We start from the raw sequence: 15,458 nt of genomic DNA on the forward strand, positions 1-15,458 counted from the left end.
CACAATGCATTTCGGGTTCGCCCCACGCAAAGTCAATGAGACCTGTCGACGGACAAATGCAGTGGGCAAGGGGTGTTAAGGCCCATTCACACCCTACGGTAAATACGGATACGGACCGTTTCGTCTGGTCCCGGAGGTGTTCCGTCCGTCAATGGGTCCGTCACCTCTGAGCTTACGAATCCAGAGTGATCCGGGAGAAACAAAGCAATACGACCGGAAATCGAGGCGGCAGTATAGAGTCAAAAGTCAGACCATTTGCGAAAATAGAAGAAAGAGTAGTATAATATCTGATATGTATAAATATATTGTATTTGACGTTTTATATTTATATTATACTATATACCTGACCTTTTTATTTTATTGTTCCCCTGCATTGGCAATGAGTTGTAACTGGTCATTTAATAACATTTTGAGGAGATAATCTGCGGGTTGGAGAGGGGTGTCACATACCACCGCCGCCTAGGGCTACACTTTTTGCAATTTTTTTGCCGATTTCGGATGACACAAAGCAAAATCATCTCTACAGATGTCATGTTTGCGATTGTCGATGCCGTTAATTTGTGAAACGACAGTCACTGCCCTCTAGAGGATTTTTTGCGTTACATTCATAACAACGCTGAAACCGGACGGAGGTATGAAGGGTAGTCCCGGAGGCAACGTTTGGGGCGACGGACGAATTTCGTCCGGATCCAGAGGTATGGATCGGCCTTAAAGCAGTGAGTCTTGAGTCTTTTGTGGAAGCTGGTGAGTGACTTGTCTTAAACACGTGTTTAAGACAAGGGTTAGGGTCTGGTTAACCAACATCTAGGATAGGCTGGTAGAGAGGAAGGGGTTAACAGAGGGCTTCGTCCTCTGAGCAGAGCTCCAACAGACCACAGTTTGTGCACCAAGAGGCAGACGCTGTCATCCCACCTCTGTCACCTTCCTTTGTGGCTGGGTAATATTTGTGTTGGGGGGGTCTGAGAGAAACTGAAAAAGCACAAGGCAAGTAAACACTAACAAAGGAGAAAATAACAACACAGTAGCTCAGGCGGTAGAGCGGGTTGGCTGGTAACCGCAAGGTTGCTAGTTCGATCCCCGGCTCCTCCTAGCTCCTAGACAGTGTCGTAGTGTCCCTGAGCGAGACACCTCACCCTCACTTCTCCCGAGGCGCTGGGCGTCGCCGTGCGTGGCTGACACCGCCGTGAATGTGTGGATGAATGGGTGATTTTTGGGCAATATTGTAATGCACTATATAAATGCAGTCCATTTACCATTTAGATAGTACCCTTAACATAACCCGAGGTTACTTAATGTGCTTGAGCCAATCTGTAGACTTTCCATTCTGAGGCATTTCTGCAAACGACCAAGGGTCAGGGACATGTTCCCCTCTGTGGGTGACTCACGCGTTCTTTGTGTGAGGAGGTGTTTTATGAAGCCAGAGTCCTTCAGCCGCTCACCAGCGTTGCTGAAGCCTTGGCTGGCAAGAGACGATGTAACCAACGCTATTCTAAAATCTCTCTTTTTCCAGCTCGCCTTCTCCAGGACGAATTCAATTCACAGTCCAATTCAAAACATTTATTGAATGGCATTAAACATTTATTGAATGGCATTATGTGTTCACATCAAATACTAGTGTTGAAAAATCCTAAATTAATTATTACTTTTAATTTTAAAATACAGCAAACAAATTGTCCAAGGTTACCCTAGACTGAAAACAAAGGATTTACCAAAAGTTCTGGATCTGTTTTGGCATGGTGTTCGAGTCTTCATTCCGTCCACCACACACTCGGTGGGGGCTGAGCCCACTCTCCATGCATCCCCCCCCCAGCAGAGTCCTCCTGTACGCCACGTGGAGCGATGGAAAACACCCAATCTGGCATCCCCACCAGCTCCCCCCCCCCCACCCCATCCTGTCCAGAACCCCCACTGCCTGCCAGCCGGGGACAGCCAGACACCAGTCATGCTGCGTCACACACACACACCCCAGGTGCACCTGAAGAAAGACAGCCAGGCGGCAGACGGCTCCCTAATGCGCCCGACTTACATGGACACGCACGCACACATGCACGCAACCACACACACACACACACACACACGTGCGCCTGCAAAGACATATACACACATTCACTCACACATGCAAACGGACACACAGACATATATACACTCACACACACACACGCTCAAAACAAGCCCGAATGCAAACACACTCAAATATTTACACACTCGCACACACACACACACACACACACACACACACACACACACACACACACACACACACACACACACACACACACACACACACACACACACACACACACACACACACACACACACACACAGCCCCGTATAATGGTCCATGGAGTGTTAGAAATGGGCAGAATGGAGTTCAGTGGCGGCCCAGGGAGCGCGTTCCCAGCCCCCCTGGGGGATGGCAGAGCGATGGATCCATTTGGAGGTAAAACCAACACGCCCTCTAACAGCGGCTCCCGGTCGTCAGCTGTCACCACCATTAATTGTCTCCCTCTCCCTCCTCCTCGTGCTCTTTGTCTTCCATCACGTGATCAGACTCTCAGAGCCGTTTCTGTGATAGTCCTCTGATACTTTAAGGGACGACTTTAGTGTTTGATGGCGAGAGAGGGAGGCACGAGAGATGAAAGGAAAGAGACAGAAGGATATAGACAATATATGATATAAAGAGAGAGAGAGCGAGAGAGCGAGACCCTGGAGCAGACATACCGTAGAACTCTGTCAAATAATCGAACCTACAAAGGTTTTATAATTCTTCATTTTATCCGGCATTCATCCAAAAAATCCAATATGCATCCCACATACAGTGCATAAAGTATTTGCAGAATATGGCTCACCTGCAGAGTTAAGATGAGGTTTCAACCACCTGCATCTAGAGAGATGACTAACACAGCCCTAGTCTACCTCTGCTGGGGCTTCTGGCTCCATCATGGCTACTCACTGGATGATAGGTGGTTACCCAGTTGGCCAACAACACAACCTCTGCAGCTTAAATAAACAGCTTAACGCTATCCTGTTAATGTATCTAATGCCCACTGCATCTTATAACCGCTGAATCTAATAAACACTGCAACTCATAAACACTGCATCTAAAGGCCACTGCCTCTAAAGGCCACTGCATCTAATACCCACTGCATCTAAAGGCAGTGAGTCACTGCATGAGTACATTTCTGCTTCTGAACATATAGTCACTGCTTCTGAGTATATAGTCACTGCTTCTATACATAGTCACTGCATCTAAACATAGTCAATGCTTCTAAACATATAGTTACTTACTGCTTCTAAATATATAGTCAGTGCATCTAAACATATAGTCTACCTCTGGTTCTTGGTCGTGTTGGGGAGCCACTGCAGAAGCAGTTCAAACTTCATTTGAGTTCAATGGCGCTCTTTATTTTCATCTATCGGGCGACGGGGAGGATGAGACGGAGGAACAGAGAGCGAGAGCTGTAATCATTTCCTTACCCTGATGTTGTCAAAGGAGCCCTTGTTGGTGACGTCATAGAGGAGGAGGAGGGCTGCGGAGACGGGGATAAATATACACATCAGACAGAAGCACCGTTGGCATGAAACAGAAAACCAATCAAACACACCGGAACACCCTATTAATTCATTTTAATTGTAGACACCGTTGCCATACGAGGTGTTGGACAGTTATTAATTAAGCGAATACGTCTCGTTACGTAAGTGGCTGAGGAATGTTGTGCTAACAGAACGCTGAGATCCGAACCATCGCTGAGCTGCTGACGCTGCAGACGAACTACAGACCGCGTCCATGACCCCTGGACGGAACTACAGACCACCTCTGGACCTCTGGACCGGACTACAGACCACCTCTGGACCTCTGGACCGGACTACAGACCACCTCAGGACCGGACTACAGACCACGTCCTGGACCGGACTACAGACCACCTCTGGACCTCTGGACCGGACTACAGACCACCTCAGGACCGGACTACAGACCACCTCAGGACCGGACTACAGACCACGTCCATGACCCCTGGACCGGACTACAGACCACCTCTGGACCTCTAGACCGGACTACAGACCACCTCTGGACCTCTGGACCGGACTACAGACCACCTCTGGACCGGACTACAGACCACCTCAGGACCGGACTACAGACCACCTCAGGACCGGACTACAGACCACGTCCTGAACCGGACTACAGACCACCTCTGGACCGGACTACAGACCACCTCAGGACCGGACTACAGACCACCTCAGGACCGGACTACAGACCACGTCCTGAACCGGACTACAGACCACGCCAGTGGGTCGTACCACCTCCTGACCCTCCCCACCTACAGGTGGGGGTCACCTCATGTCTCCTGGGAGGGAACACCTGATCCCAGGGCCAGAAGCTGGCGTATCTTTCCTGTTCCTCAACACAATCAATACTAGGAGGACAGCCAATCGCATCGCAGCGTCTGGCAGCCGTCGGGCCATTGTGCAGTGTGACCTCAGATATGAGGCCGGCCTCGTGTTGGAGGCAGAGCGACCCTGTTCGCTCCAGTGATTGGGTATTTAGAGCTAATCTCAGGAGTCGAATTGAATAGCGGTCTGGACGCCATTTTCTCCCTGTAAAATTGAACGGCCAGCAGCTACAACGAATGCCATTAGAAAGCAATTTACCCCAACCTCCTGGGAATAATACCTAATGTCGCCATGATGGGTGCATAATATTGTCATTAGCAGCACTCTCATATTTCTTGTTTCCCAGCAAGGCAGTTGCAATGGATTTATCAGAGAGAAACTTCGGCTTCTTCCCACTCCTTGACATAAACACTACATTTATTTTAAAAATATTGTTTACGACACATGATAATTATTGTTGTGTCGTGTTACGTGTAGATGTGTATTTGTCTGATGTGTCTTGATGTGGCTTATGATACGTGTTTTTATTTTTTTAATAAAGACGAAACGAATGAAGGAAACTGAATCATGAAATAATAAAAATGAGGTTTCTCCAAACTAAGGACGGACCTCGTCAGCAGAAGTCGTACAAAAGGTTAGAAAATAAATTTGACCCGATATCAAAACATTTCCATGAAAGGAAAAGAACCGCCTGTCCACGTTGACCACTGAGTTGAGACCACACACGGCCGAGCAACCTAAACCTCAGAGACGCTCTGCTGATCTATAATAAAGTTCAACATAAAGGTCATTGGCTTCGTCGATGATTAAGTCCAGAGATAAGAACCCAGCCAACTCACCGCTTTAACCTCAGCTGACTGGCGGGTCCCAGTCTATTAAGGTGAGCTGTGCTCTCGTCAAACAGAGTGGGAGCGTTCAAACCAAGCCTACTGAAGAAAGAAGACTGCCGAAAGAATGTGGCTGTAGTCTAAATCATGTCATATGGGTCCATATATCATGACACACTATTGTGACACACAGTATGAAGAGTGGGTCTATATCATAATATGACATATGTGTCAATATCAAGTTCCATCCCTCCTCCCTTCCTAAACCTGCCCATCCCTCCTCCCTTCCTAAACCCGCCCATCCCTCCTCCCTTCCTAAACCCGCCCATGTCTCCTCCCTTCCTAAACCCGCCCATGTCTCCTCCCTTCCTAAACCCGCCCATCCCTCCTCCCTTCCTAAACCCGCCCATGTCTCCTCCCTTCCTAAACCCGCCCATGTCTCCTCCCTTCCTAAACCCGCCCATGTCTCCTCCCTTCCTAAACCCGCCCATGTCTCCTCCCTTCCTAAACCCGCCCATACTTCCTGGCGTGAGATTGGTTGTAATCAGCATGTGGTGGCCAGCATCACTCTGTGAGATAACAGGCTGACAAACAAACAGGGACTATAGAATGGAGCCTGGGCGAGGGAGGGAGGAAGAGAGGAAGAGAGTGGGAGGAAGAGAGGAAGAGAGAGGGAGGAAGAGAGGGAGGAAGAGAGGAAGAGAGTGGGAGGAAGAGAGGGGGAGAAAGAGAGGGGGAGGAAGAGAGAGGGAGGAGGAGAGGAAGAGAGAGGGAGAAAGAGAGGGAGAAAGAGGGAGGAAGAGAGAGGGGGGAAGGGGGAACAGAGGGGGGGAGAGAGAGGACGGAGTAGAGAGAGGGGAAGTATCAAGAGAAAGAGAGTGCAAGAGAGTGATGGAGAAAGAAGAACAAGAAAAGGAGGCGGAAGAGAGAGCGAGAGAGTCAGATCCAGAGAGCCGAGAGTGAGCCAGAGAGAGAGCAAGAGAGAGAGCAAGAGAGAGAGCCAGAGCCAGAGAGAGAGAGCGAGAGAGTCAGATCCAGAGAGCCGAGAGTGAGCCAGAGAGAGAGCAAGAGAGAGAGCAAGAGAGAGAGCCAGAGCCAGAGAGCCAGAGCCAGAGAGAGAGAGCGAGAGAAAAGTCAGTAAGGGAACAAGGAAGGACAAATGATACAACATTAGCTACGGTGGGGTGAAATCCCGAGAGAGAAAGTTACAGAAGGGCAGAGAAAAAGAGAGCTAGGGTCTTCAGGGAGGAAGAATAAACAACAACAGCCAGAGAGGGATTAAGCGACGAAGATATGGATTAAAGGATAATCATTAGGATATAAATAGGATGCAAAAATCATGTCCCCCAACCTTTGAGTTCAAAGTTATATGTAGAGTTAGAGTTTGTGTCTAGAATCATAAACCAGCTGCCACCAGGGAGAGAGACATAGATGGATAGAGATGAAATAGAGAGAGAGTGATAAGTCCACTCAGGATAAGTCTCTTTCACACATAGCTGATAGTTTAGTATAGTCACTAGATAGACATAAGTCACAGCCTTCACGAATTTCATGAATTTACCATTTGAATGGCCATCTAACCCGAAGAATTGAAACATAACTCAACGTAGTAAACAGCTTCATCTCCTAGGACCTCCTCCTGGGTGATCTGACAGGGTATTGATATGATATTGATATTCTAACGGTAACACCCAGAAATCATTGGTGTGCACAGTGTTGACGTGTGTCTGAATTCGCCATCAGCGACGACGCTGTTCTCTCGCTCGGAGGGGAAGCGTATGACGGCAGACGGTCGTCACCGTCTCCCCGGCAACGGTTCTGCTCTCACGACTCGGGAATGTTACGAGGTCTGGAGCCATTTCCCGGAATATCGATCCCTGTTCCGATTCACACATTACCCTATGCAGTCAATGTTGTGGAACGTTGCAGGGAAAGACTGCATGTGTGAAAGGCCTGCCGATAGGAGGAAACACCTCCAGCCTCCTCCAAGATAAATGGACTGCATTTATACCGCGCTTTTCTAACCAGTGGCCGCTCAAAGCGCTTTACAATATTGCCTAACATTCACCCATTCATGCACACATTCACACGCCGACGGCAGTGCCAGGCAAGGCGAGAGCCGGCTCGTTGGGAGCAGTGAGGTTGAGGCGTCTTGCTCTGGGACACCTCGACGCTCAGCTAGGAGGAGCCGGGAATCTAACTAGCAATGATCCGGTTGCCAGCCAACCTACTCTACCTCCTGAGCCACGTGGTGTCCCTGATTAAGGTTGGAGAGATAATAATAATAATAATGATAAATGAAATTTATATCGCGCTTAATATGGTACTCTAAGACGCTTTACATATTGCCCTATCTAAACTATGTAACAGACATATATTAAGACAGACTAGGATTAAAAGAAAAACAGAGGTTAAACATGAAGAATAAGGTGGGAGTTAGGTGGGGAAGGCTTGTCTAAAAAGGTATGTTTTGAGTGCAGATTTGAAAGAAGAGAGGGTTGGAGAGACTTTGATGTGGGAGGGGAGTGAATTCCAAAAGGGTGGGGGCAGCAACTGAGAAGGCCCGATCACCCCAAGTCTGGCGCTTAGTCCGGGGGACTTGTAGCAGGTTGGCAGAGATGGACCTGAGGAATCGGGAGGGGGCGTGGTGATGGAGGAGGTCAGCAAGGTAGGGGGGGGGGGGGGGGGTAGGCTGTTAAGGGCCTTGTAGGTGATGAGTAAGATTTTGAAGTTGATTCAGTGTTTAATTGGAAGCCAATGGAGTTCACGGAGGACAGGTGTGATGTGTTCTCTGGAGCGGGTACCAGTGAGGAGGCGTGCAGCTGAGTTCTGGACATATTGAAGTTTATTGAGGACTTTGGGGGTGGTGCCGTAGAGAAGACCATCGCAGTAGTCGAGCCTGGATGAAATGAAAGCATGGATGAGTGTCTCAGCAGCGGTAGTTGACAGGTTTGGGCGGGGGCGGGCGATGTTTCGGAGGTGGAAAAAGGCAGTTTTGGTAATAGGGTTAACATGGGGGAGGAAGGAGAGAGTGGGGTCCAGGATAACTCCAAGGTTACGGATTTTGGTGGAGGGGGTGATGGTGGAGCCGTCAATGTTAAGGGTGAAGTTCAGAGTGGAGTGAGTGAGGGTGTCAGGACCAATGATGAGGATTTCGGATTTGTTGGAGTTGAGTTTGAGAAAGCTGTTTTGCATTCAGGTCTTGATGTCGGTCAAACAATGATATGAGATGAGATGAAGAGCAAAGAAGACTAGAGAGCGCACGAGATAGAGTAAGACAAATGCTATTTAGGTTTTGGTTTTTAAAATCCCTTTATTGCACAACTGCAAGGAGAAAAACAGATCACTGTCACATCATGATGCTCATCAAATGCTATTTAGGTGAATGGTAGAGAGAGGTTTCAAAATGAACGCCACGTGAGTCGAGGACAAGTTTTGAACCAAACACATGACAGTGAATTGAAAACAAGTGGAAAAAGTACTTTAAACAATTTGATCAAGGAGGTCGGAAAACCCACAAGTACCCCAAGAGTACAAAATAAATAGTCAAAGGAAAGAATTCTAAAGAGTAATATATTCAAATAAATGAAGTGAAGGCATCAACATGATCCAACTCACAGAAATGCATGCAGACAGATCCCATCTCTGGCCTTGAAGGTCTGCCTTCTTTCTCATTACTCAACTTCCATAGAAGAAAGTCTTGCTTTCTGTTGCACATGACAGCCCGCGGGTGTTGCCAAGGGAGGGAGAAGGGGAGAGAATAAGAAAGAGGGAAAGAGAAAGGGCGAAGGAGAGAGGGCAAGAGAGGGAGAGAGGGTGGGGGAGAGATAGACAGCAGGACCAAGAGAGAAATAGAGAGAAGAGCGATGAAGAGAGAAGAGAACAGAGAGAGAGGAGAGAGAGAGACAGAGACAGAGACAGAGACAGAGACAGAGACAGAGACAGAGAGAGAGAGACAGAGACAGAGACAGAGACAGAGACAGAGACAGAGACAGAGAGAGAGAGAGAGAGAGAGAGAGAGAGCATGGCAAGGGGAGTGAAGGGGGTTTGGGGAATCGATGTAGAACGTCAGCATCTATCATCTTTCAGACGATTATTTGTGTCAATAAATGTCTACCCTGCACACACACACACACACACACACACACACACACACACACACACACACACACACACACACACACACACACACACACACACACACACACACACACACACACACACACACACAAGCTTAAAGGTGCCATATTCCTTAAACCAATTACTGAGCGACAGCTCAGACCTGAGTCATTTGAATAGCTCATTAATGTTGTTACAGAAACACACAAAAACACACACACATCATCACACAAACACACCATCAGACAAACACACACACATCTTCAATTAGTGTCACTTTTCAAAAATGCCACAAAAGCCTGCCAGGGACAAAGCGCGATTGACATCTGTGTGTGTGTCCCTGTATGTGTGTGTGTGTGTGTGTGTGTGTGTCCCTGTATGTGTATTTGTATGTGTGTGCGTGCATGCGGGCGTGCGTGTGTGTGTCCCCTGTGAAGATGGAGGCCATGAGAAGGTGTGGTTCCTGCAGAGGCCTCTCCTCCCACTTCATCATCAGAGCCCAGCGGTGAGAGGGCTCGTCACGGCCTCGTCTCCTCGCCGAGACCACCTGGTGCTTCCTGACTCAGCCCTGGCTCAAACCAACCAGGCCCTGACCCAGTAGGGCCTCAGTGGGGAGGGTGGGTTTAGTCCTGCTGCTCATGAACGTCATTACATATGCTGTTCATTTCATGAACCGTAGATCCGTGGTAGAATATTTAGAAACCCCCAGAGCATCTTTGAGTTCCTCCTCGCCAAGTGTTTGTATGCAAGAGGCAAATGTGTGTGTGAACGGTTTTGTGTGTGTGTGCACGGTTTGTTTCTCTGTGTTTGTGTGTGAGCTCCAGATAGGTGGGTGATGGATCGCACCGCTCAAGGCTGTGTTAACACTAACACATTGTCCTCATTACTTCTCTCCCACTGTCATTTTCCTCCTCGTCCATCCTTACCTCCCGTCAGAACCTCGCACTCCCTCCCCTTCAAGCCCTCTTTTTACATTACTCCTTCTAGTCGACTCTCTGCAACGTACCTCCTCATCTCGTTCCTCTATCGTTCTTCTGTTACACAAGACTGCTCCCTGTCTGTCCGTCTCTCAGTGCCTCTTCTCCACACCTGCATTCATACTTCAAACAACAATTTAATTCTCTCCCTCCCTCAATCTCTCCCACCCTGTCTAAATCTCCTTGTGGGTCTCTTTCCCCCATCCCTCCCGCCCTACTTCTCTCTCTCCCCCTCTCTCCCCCTTCGCGTGTCCCCGTCCCTATCAGAATACCCCCGACTCCGACTCAGGGAACAGAAATTCAGTGACTGAGAGAGATAGAGAGAGAAAGAGAGAGAGAGAGAGACAGAGGGAAGGGAGACAGACATACAGATAGACAGAGACAGAGATAGAGAGCCAGACATACAGCCAGAGACAAAGAGACAGAGAGACAGAGAAAAGTCTGTAAGAGAACAAGGATAGAAAAATATGATATTAGCTACGGTAGCATGAAATCCCAGGAGAAGTTACAATCAGGAAGGGCGAAAAAGACATAGAAGGAATAGCAGATGAAAGACGTTGTGCGAGTGTTGGATGCTGGGCGGTGGGACGGGATGCTTGTTAAGGAAGGGGGTCAGGGGTGTGGGGGGGGTTACGCTGTCTGGTTATAGGAAGACCGGATACAGACTGATTAGGGCAAAGACACGCACGCAAGTGAGCACACACATACAACGGAGATTCACACAGACAAACATTAGGGAAACGGGTGCTTGTTGATCAGACGCAGTGCCCCAGCTCCAACGTGCACAGTCACATCACCACCGTGCACGCTCAAATCACCACCGTGCACGCTCACATCGGCACCGCGCACTAGTGCATCAGCACCGTGCACGCTCACATCAACACTGTGCACGCGCACATCAACACTGTGCACGCCCACGACGTCAACACTCTGCACGCCTACATAGAGCACATCAAACACCATGCCCGCCAACCATCAACACTGTGCACGATCACATCACCACTATTCAAGCCCACATCAAAATAGTGAGCATGTTCACCAAACACACACATTACGATGTTCACCAAACACACACATTACGCTTTGGTCAGCAGACATTAGTCACAACACATTTCAGAATAGAAACATCGCTGAACGTAGAAAAACTGCTACAGCTACTAGAACCTCCTCCAGGGGGATCTGACAGACACGATTATCAAAGGAAACACACTTTGGGGTTTTCCTATGGATAGAAACAATGAATCACTGAAGCCTTTAACAATCATTCTCAGTCATACTTTTTCTCCCCAGAACCCGAGAGATCAGAGCTCAGTGCTTGGTTTGACTAAAGCCGTTACACACACCCGGTTCAAGACTCCGAAAGGTATGGATACTCAAAGGGCTTGCATACAGCATTTTCCATTCTGTTTTTTTTAATCCCTTTTCATTGAAGGGTCCGATGATGAATTCTTGACTTACACTCTGAGCTCATGAGACTCCTGTAATCACAAGGAGTCGAAGGCCTATTGGGCTGTAAAGTGCACCCCTCGCTCTGCATGAAAGCCCACGAATCCTAACCGTGCTCTTACTTTGTAATCCCGCCGTGCGCTCTTAGGCCCTGTGTCTTTTTTTTGCAGAAAAGCTGAAAGGATTTCTTTCTCTTCTCGCTCCCGTCTTTAAGTCATGCAGCCTTGGCCCGGACTTTAGCTGGGAAGTTATTTTTCTTGTTCTTTCTTCTGCTTTAATTAGATTTATTCCTTCAACTTTCCCCCTGTCTGCTATCTCCCCCCCCCCCCCTCTTGAAGTGTCCACTGTGATTGGATGACAGTGGGTCAGAGGACCATACAGAGGCCTTCCGTTGGTGGGCCACCAGTGTCTCCCACAGACCACACCGACCTCAAAACACAAACTAGCTCCCTCGTGTCAGGTAATATAACGTCCTGTTCTCCTACGAGTAGCGTAATCACCAGATGGAGGTAAAATGAGTCTCCTGCTGAACACAGAGGCGCAGAGATGTCACCCTGAAGACGCATCTTTCACTGTAATTACTACAGGGAGAGAGAAGATTAAGACAAATGAGTCAATCAAACTCTACGCATTCGATTAAATTGCCCCTGTGCCAGTGAGCCCTCCCTCCATCGTCCATCAGATCAGTACCAGAAGCATCACCCATGTACACTCATTCTTCTTCCATTCAGTCTAAACACACCCACATCCAGCTGTAAAGGGTATGAAGATGATGATTGGATCTGTGTTTACCAGTGGATGCATCTTACAACACTTCTATTGGCTATTCACCTATTTACACAATCTCAGTTTCCAACCAGGTCCATGTAAGACTTTTTAATGCCACTTAGAACTCAATTTAATACAGATTTCCCAGGCCCAATGGGTGTAGGTAAATTAAAGTCCTCCACATGGAACTGCGTTATAAACATTTATGGGAAACGTGCCTAATAAAATATAAACAACATCAGCTAATGTTACTGTGAAACATCACAGGGACGGGCTGCCCAGGGAACAGACTGACCCAGGATCAGCTCACATTATGATGAAGCATCCACAGGGAGCAGACTGACTCAGGATCAGCCAATGTCATGGAGAAACATCCACAGAGAAGGATCAAAACTTTGCAATGCCTTTAAATGACGTGAGTTCAAGGCTTTCAATACTTTCAATACCTCTGTGGGCTCCCAGGTATTTAACCATTTAGCACTTTTGTCCAAAGTGTGTCAGACTCCTTTCACACAACCTTCCCCGGTAAATTGCCGGGACAACCTTTTGGGCGCCACCAGCGATTACCTCTATTCACACGAGGCTGCGTTCTGGAACATTTCCGCCTGCGCCTTGTCACAAATGTCACAGCAAGGCCGTGACAGACGGGCCAGGGGACGGTCCATCAGGCTGGGGAATGAGACCCTAGGGGGGGGGGTCAGCCGCCATGAAGCGAGGCGGGGGAGGCTCGCTTATTCTGGATCCGTCCAGTTTCGCCCACTCTTAAAAAAATCGGCTTTTCTCCCGACAAAAGAAGCTGTACTGATAATGCTATCGGATCACCATGAAAGCATACGCAAAGATATCGTGTTGCGGGTTCAAATACCTCCCCAGCCGAGTCTTGTGATCGGTTCGCCCGCCCCGTGTTATGAGCGCCCCACGTCAGAACGACGTACCCCTTTACGGGAATCTCCCAGCAAAATTTGTCCGACATTTGAACATTAGGTCGATTCTTTCATAGTCTTGTCCAAAATAATGAGAGGGTAACTCATGCAGCAGCAGAGATCACCTCAGAATAAGAGTTCAGTGTCAGCTGAACACGTCCGACAACCACCAAACAGGACTCACTTCTCCTCTTCAACAGAAGAGCCTCCTAATAAGAGTTCAGTGTCAGCTGAACACGTCCCGAAGGCCTCCGTTCTCCTCCTGCGCAGTACCGCTCCGCAGCACCGTGATCGTCTCCTCCGGTCTGACATCCTGCTCTGAGCGCGATCCATAACTCAACGGACAACAACGGGCCGGCGTGGCGGTGGAGACGCGCTGACAGGCCGCAGCAGCTCCCCCGGTGAAGGATGGCGCCCGGGACAGGACAGGAAGTGTGTGAGTGTGTGCTTCCCCCCCCCCCGGCTGCCTGTCAGTTTGACCAAGCTTTATTTAAAAGCCTCCCGCGGTCGAGGGGGTGGATCCCGGGCGGAGGGGGGGAGGCTTGTTAACGAAGGGGGTGGGGGGGTGGGGGGAGGAGGATGGGTGTTACGGACTGATTAGGGCACTGACAGGTACGCGCACACACACACACACCAGAGATTTACACAGACACACCCGCACACAGACATTTACATGGACGCAACTGAACACACAAACGAGCACGCACAAGCTCACACACACACACACACACACACACACACACACACACACACACACACACACACACACACACACACACACACACACACACACACACACACACACACACACACACACAGGTAAGGCTGTGGTTGTAATCCAGAACCAGCAAACACCCTGACCCCCCCATGATCCTGCCCTCCCTTCCATTTAAACGCGTCTGCTAAGATGTGTTTATTAAAAGGCACTGGAGAGAAGATGTACTTAATGCACCAGAGACAGACAGCGTGAGAAATGTCTCTCAGCGCTTTACTCTGTGTACGGCTGCGTTTGAATCACTGGACTGTGCTCTTTAGCGGAGCTAAGCTCTTCCCTATTTTCCAAGATGGGCAGCGTTCAACCCTCAGCCACAGCAGCAGCAGGGCCGTCTGTTCTGCAGAAGGACTGAGGCTGAAGCAGAGACCAGGTCATGGGTTTACTTTCACTTTCGTTTAGCCACGGACGGTCGTTTAAAAGGTGAGGCTATGGCCGGAGTACGTCTCACATGCTGTCACCGTGTTTGAGTTTAGACCAGCTCCCATCAGCCTTGCTACACAGGGGGCTCAGTAGAGAGCATGAGCGACGAGAACACAACAGTTATGCACACACACACACACACAGTAAAAAATAATAACTAACAAACACACTCGCACACAAACCCACGCACACACATATACACACACACAGGCCCAGAACACACACAGGCCCAGAAAGACATTACATAAAACAAATGAAAGCCAGCCCAGTGGCCCACTGGCAGTTGAAAAATGCAGGCTGCCATTAAGGTGAGATTGGACTACGCAGCTGATATGACTGCCACCAGGAGGGGGGCGTGTGTGTGTGTGTGTGTGTGTGTGTGTGTGTGTGTGTGTGTGTGTGTGTGTGTGTGTGTGTGTGTGTGTGTGTGTGTGTGTGTGTGTGTGTGTTAATATATCTGGTGCGGCCCCAATGCTGACTGGTGATAGCAGTTTGCCTCAGGCCAACCCGAGTGACAGAATGCTCACTTGTGAGTCACACACACACACATACACACACACTAAGAAACACACACAGACACACACACACACAGGCCTCTTACCGTGGGCGTCGCGGTAGTAAGCGTGTGTGACGCTGCGGAATCGCTCCTGTCCAGCTGTGTCCCAAATCTGAGCAGAAGAGATCATCATCATCATCATCATCATCATCATCAGCGTCACCTGGCCTGAATGGAAAGACTTTACAAACTGTAGACACAGAGAAATGTGTTTGGTTACAGGATTTAAATAATTTGCCACAGGGTAGAATTGGTAAC

At 48.9% G+C, this 15,458-nt stretch overlaps 1 protein-coding gene across 3 annotated transcripts in view; it reads right to left on the reverse strand.

Annotated features, from left to right (window-relative positions):
* Nucleotides 1-2,521: 2,521 nt before the first annotated feature.
* The window catches only part of LOC130371463 (ras-related protein Rab-26-like), a 42,052-nt gene continuing 29,115 nt past the window's right edge, over nucleotides 2,522-15,458 (reverse strand). The window contains exons 4-6 of one of the 3 annotated variants that reach the window (XM_056577243.1): nucleotides 15,246-15,312; nucleotides 3,478-3,530; nucleotides 2,522-2,598 (exon numbers count right to left, since the gene is read on the reverse strand). In XM_056577243.1, the coding sequence (XP_056433218.1) occupies nucleotides 2,539-2,598; nucleotides 3,478-3,530; nucleotides 15,246-15,312 (180 nt within the window). In that variant the 3' untranslated portion in view covers nucleotides 2,522-2,538. Of the gene's footprint in view, nucleotides 2,599-3,477; nucleotides 3,531-8,566; nucleotides 8,924-15,245; nucleotides 15,313-15,458 lie in introns of those variants that run through there. The other 2 variants (XM_056577246.1, XM_056577245.1) reach the window with 2 other exon arrangements.

Source organism: Gadus chalcogrammus, chromosome 18, assembly GCF_026213295.1.
Source record: "Gadus chalcogrammus isolate NIFS_2021 chromosome 18, NIFS_Gcha_1.0, whole genome shotgun sequence".
Classification (NCBI taxonomy): domain Eukaryota; kingdom Metazoa; phylum Chordata; class Actinopteri; order Gadiformes; family Gadidae; genus Gadus; species Gadus chalcogrammus.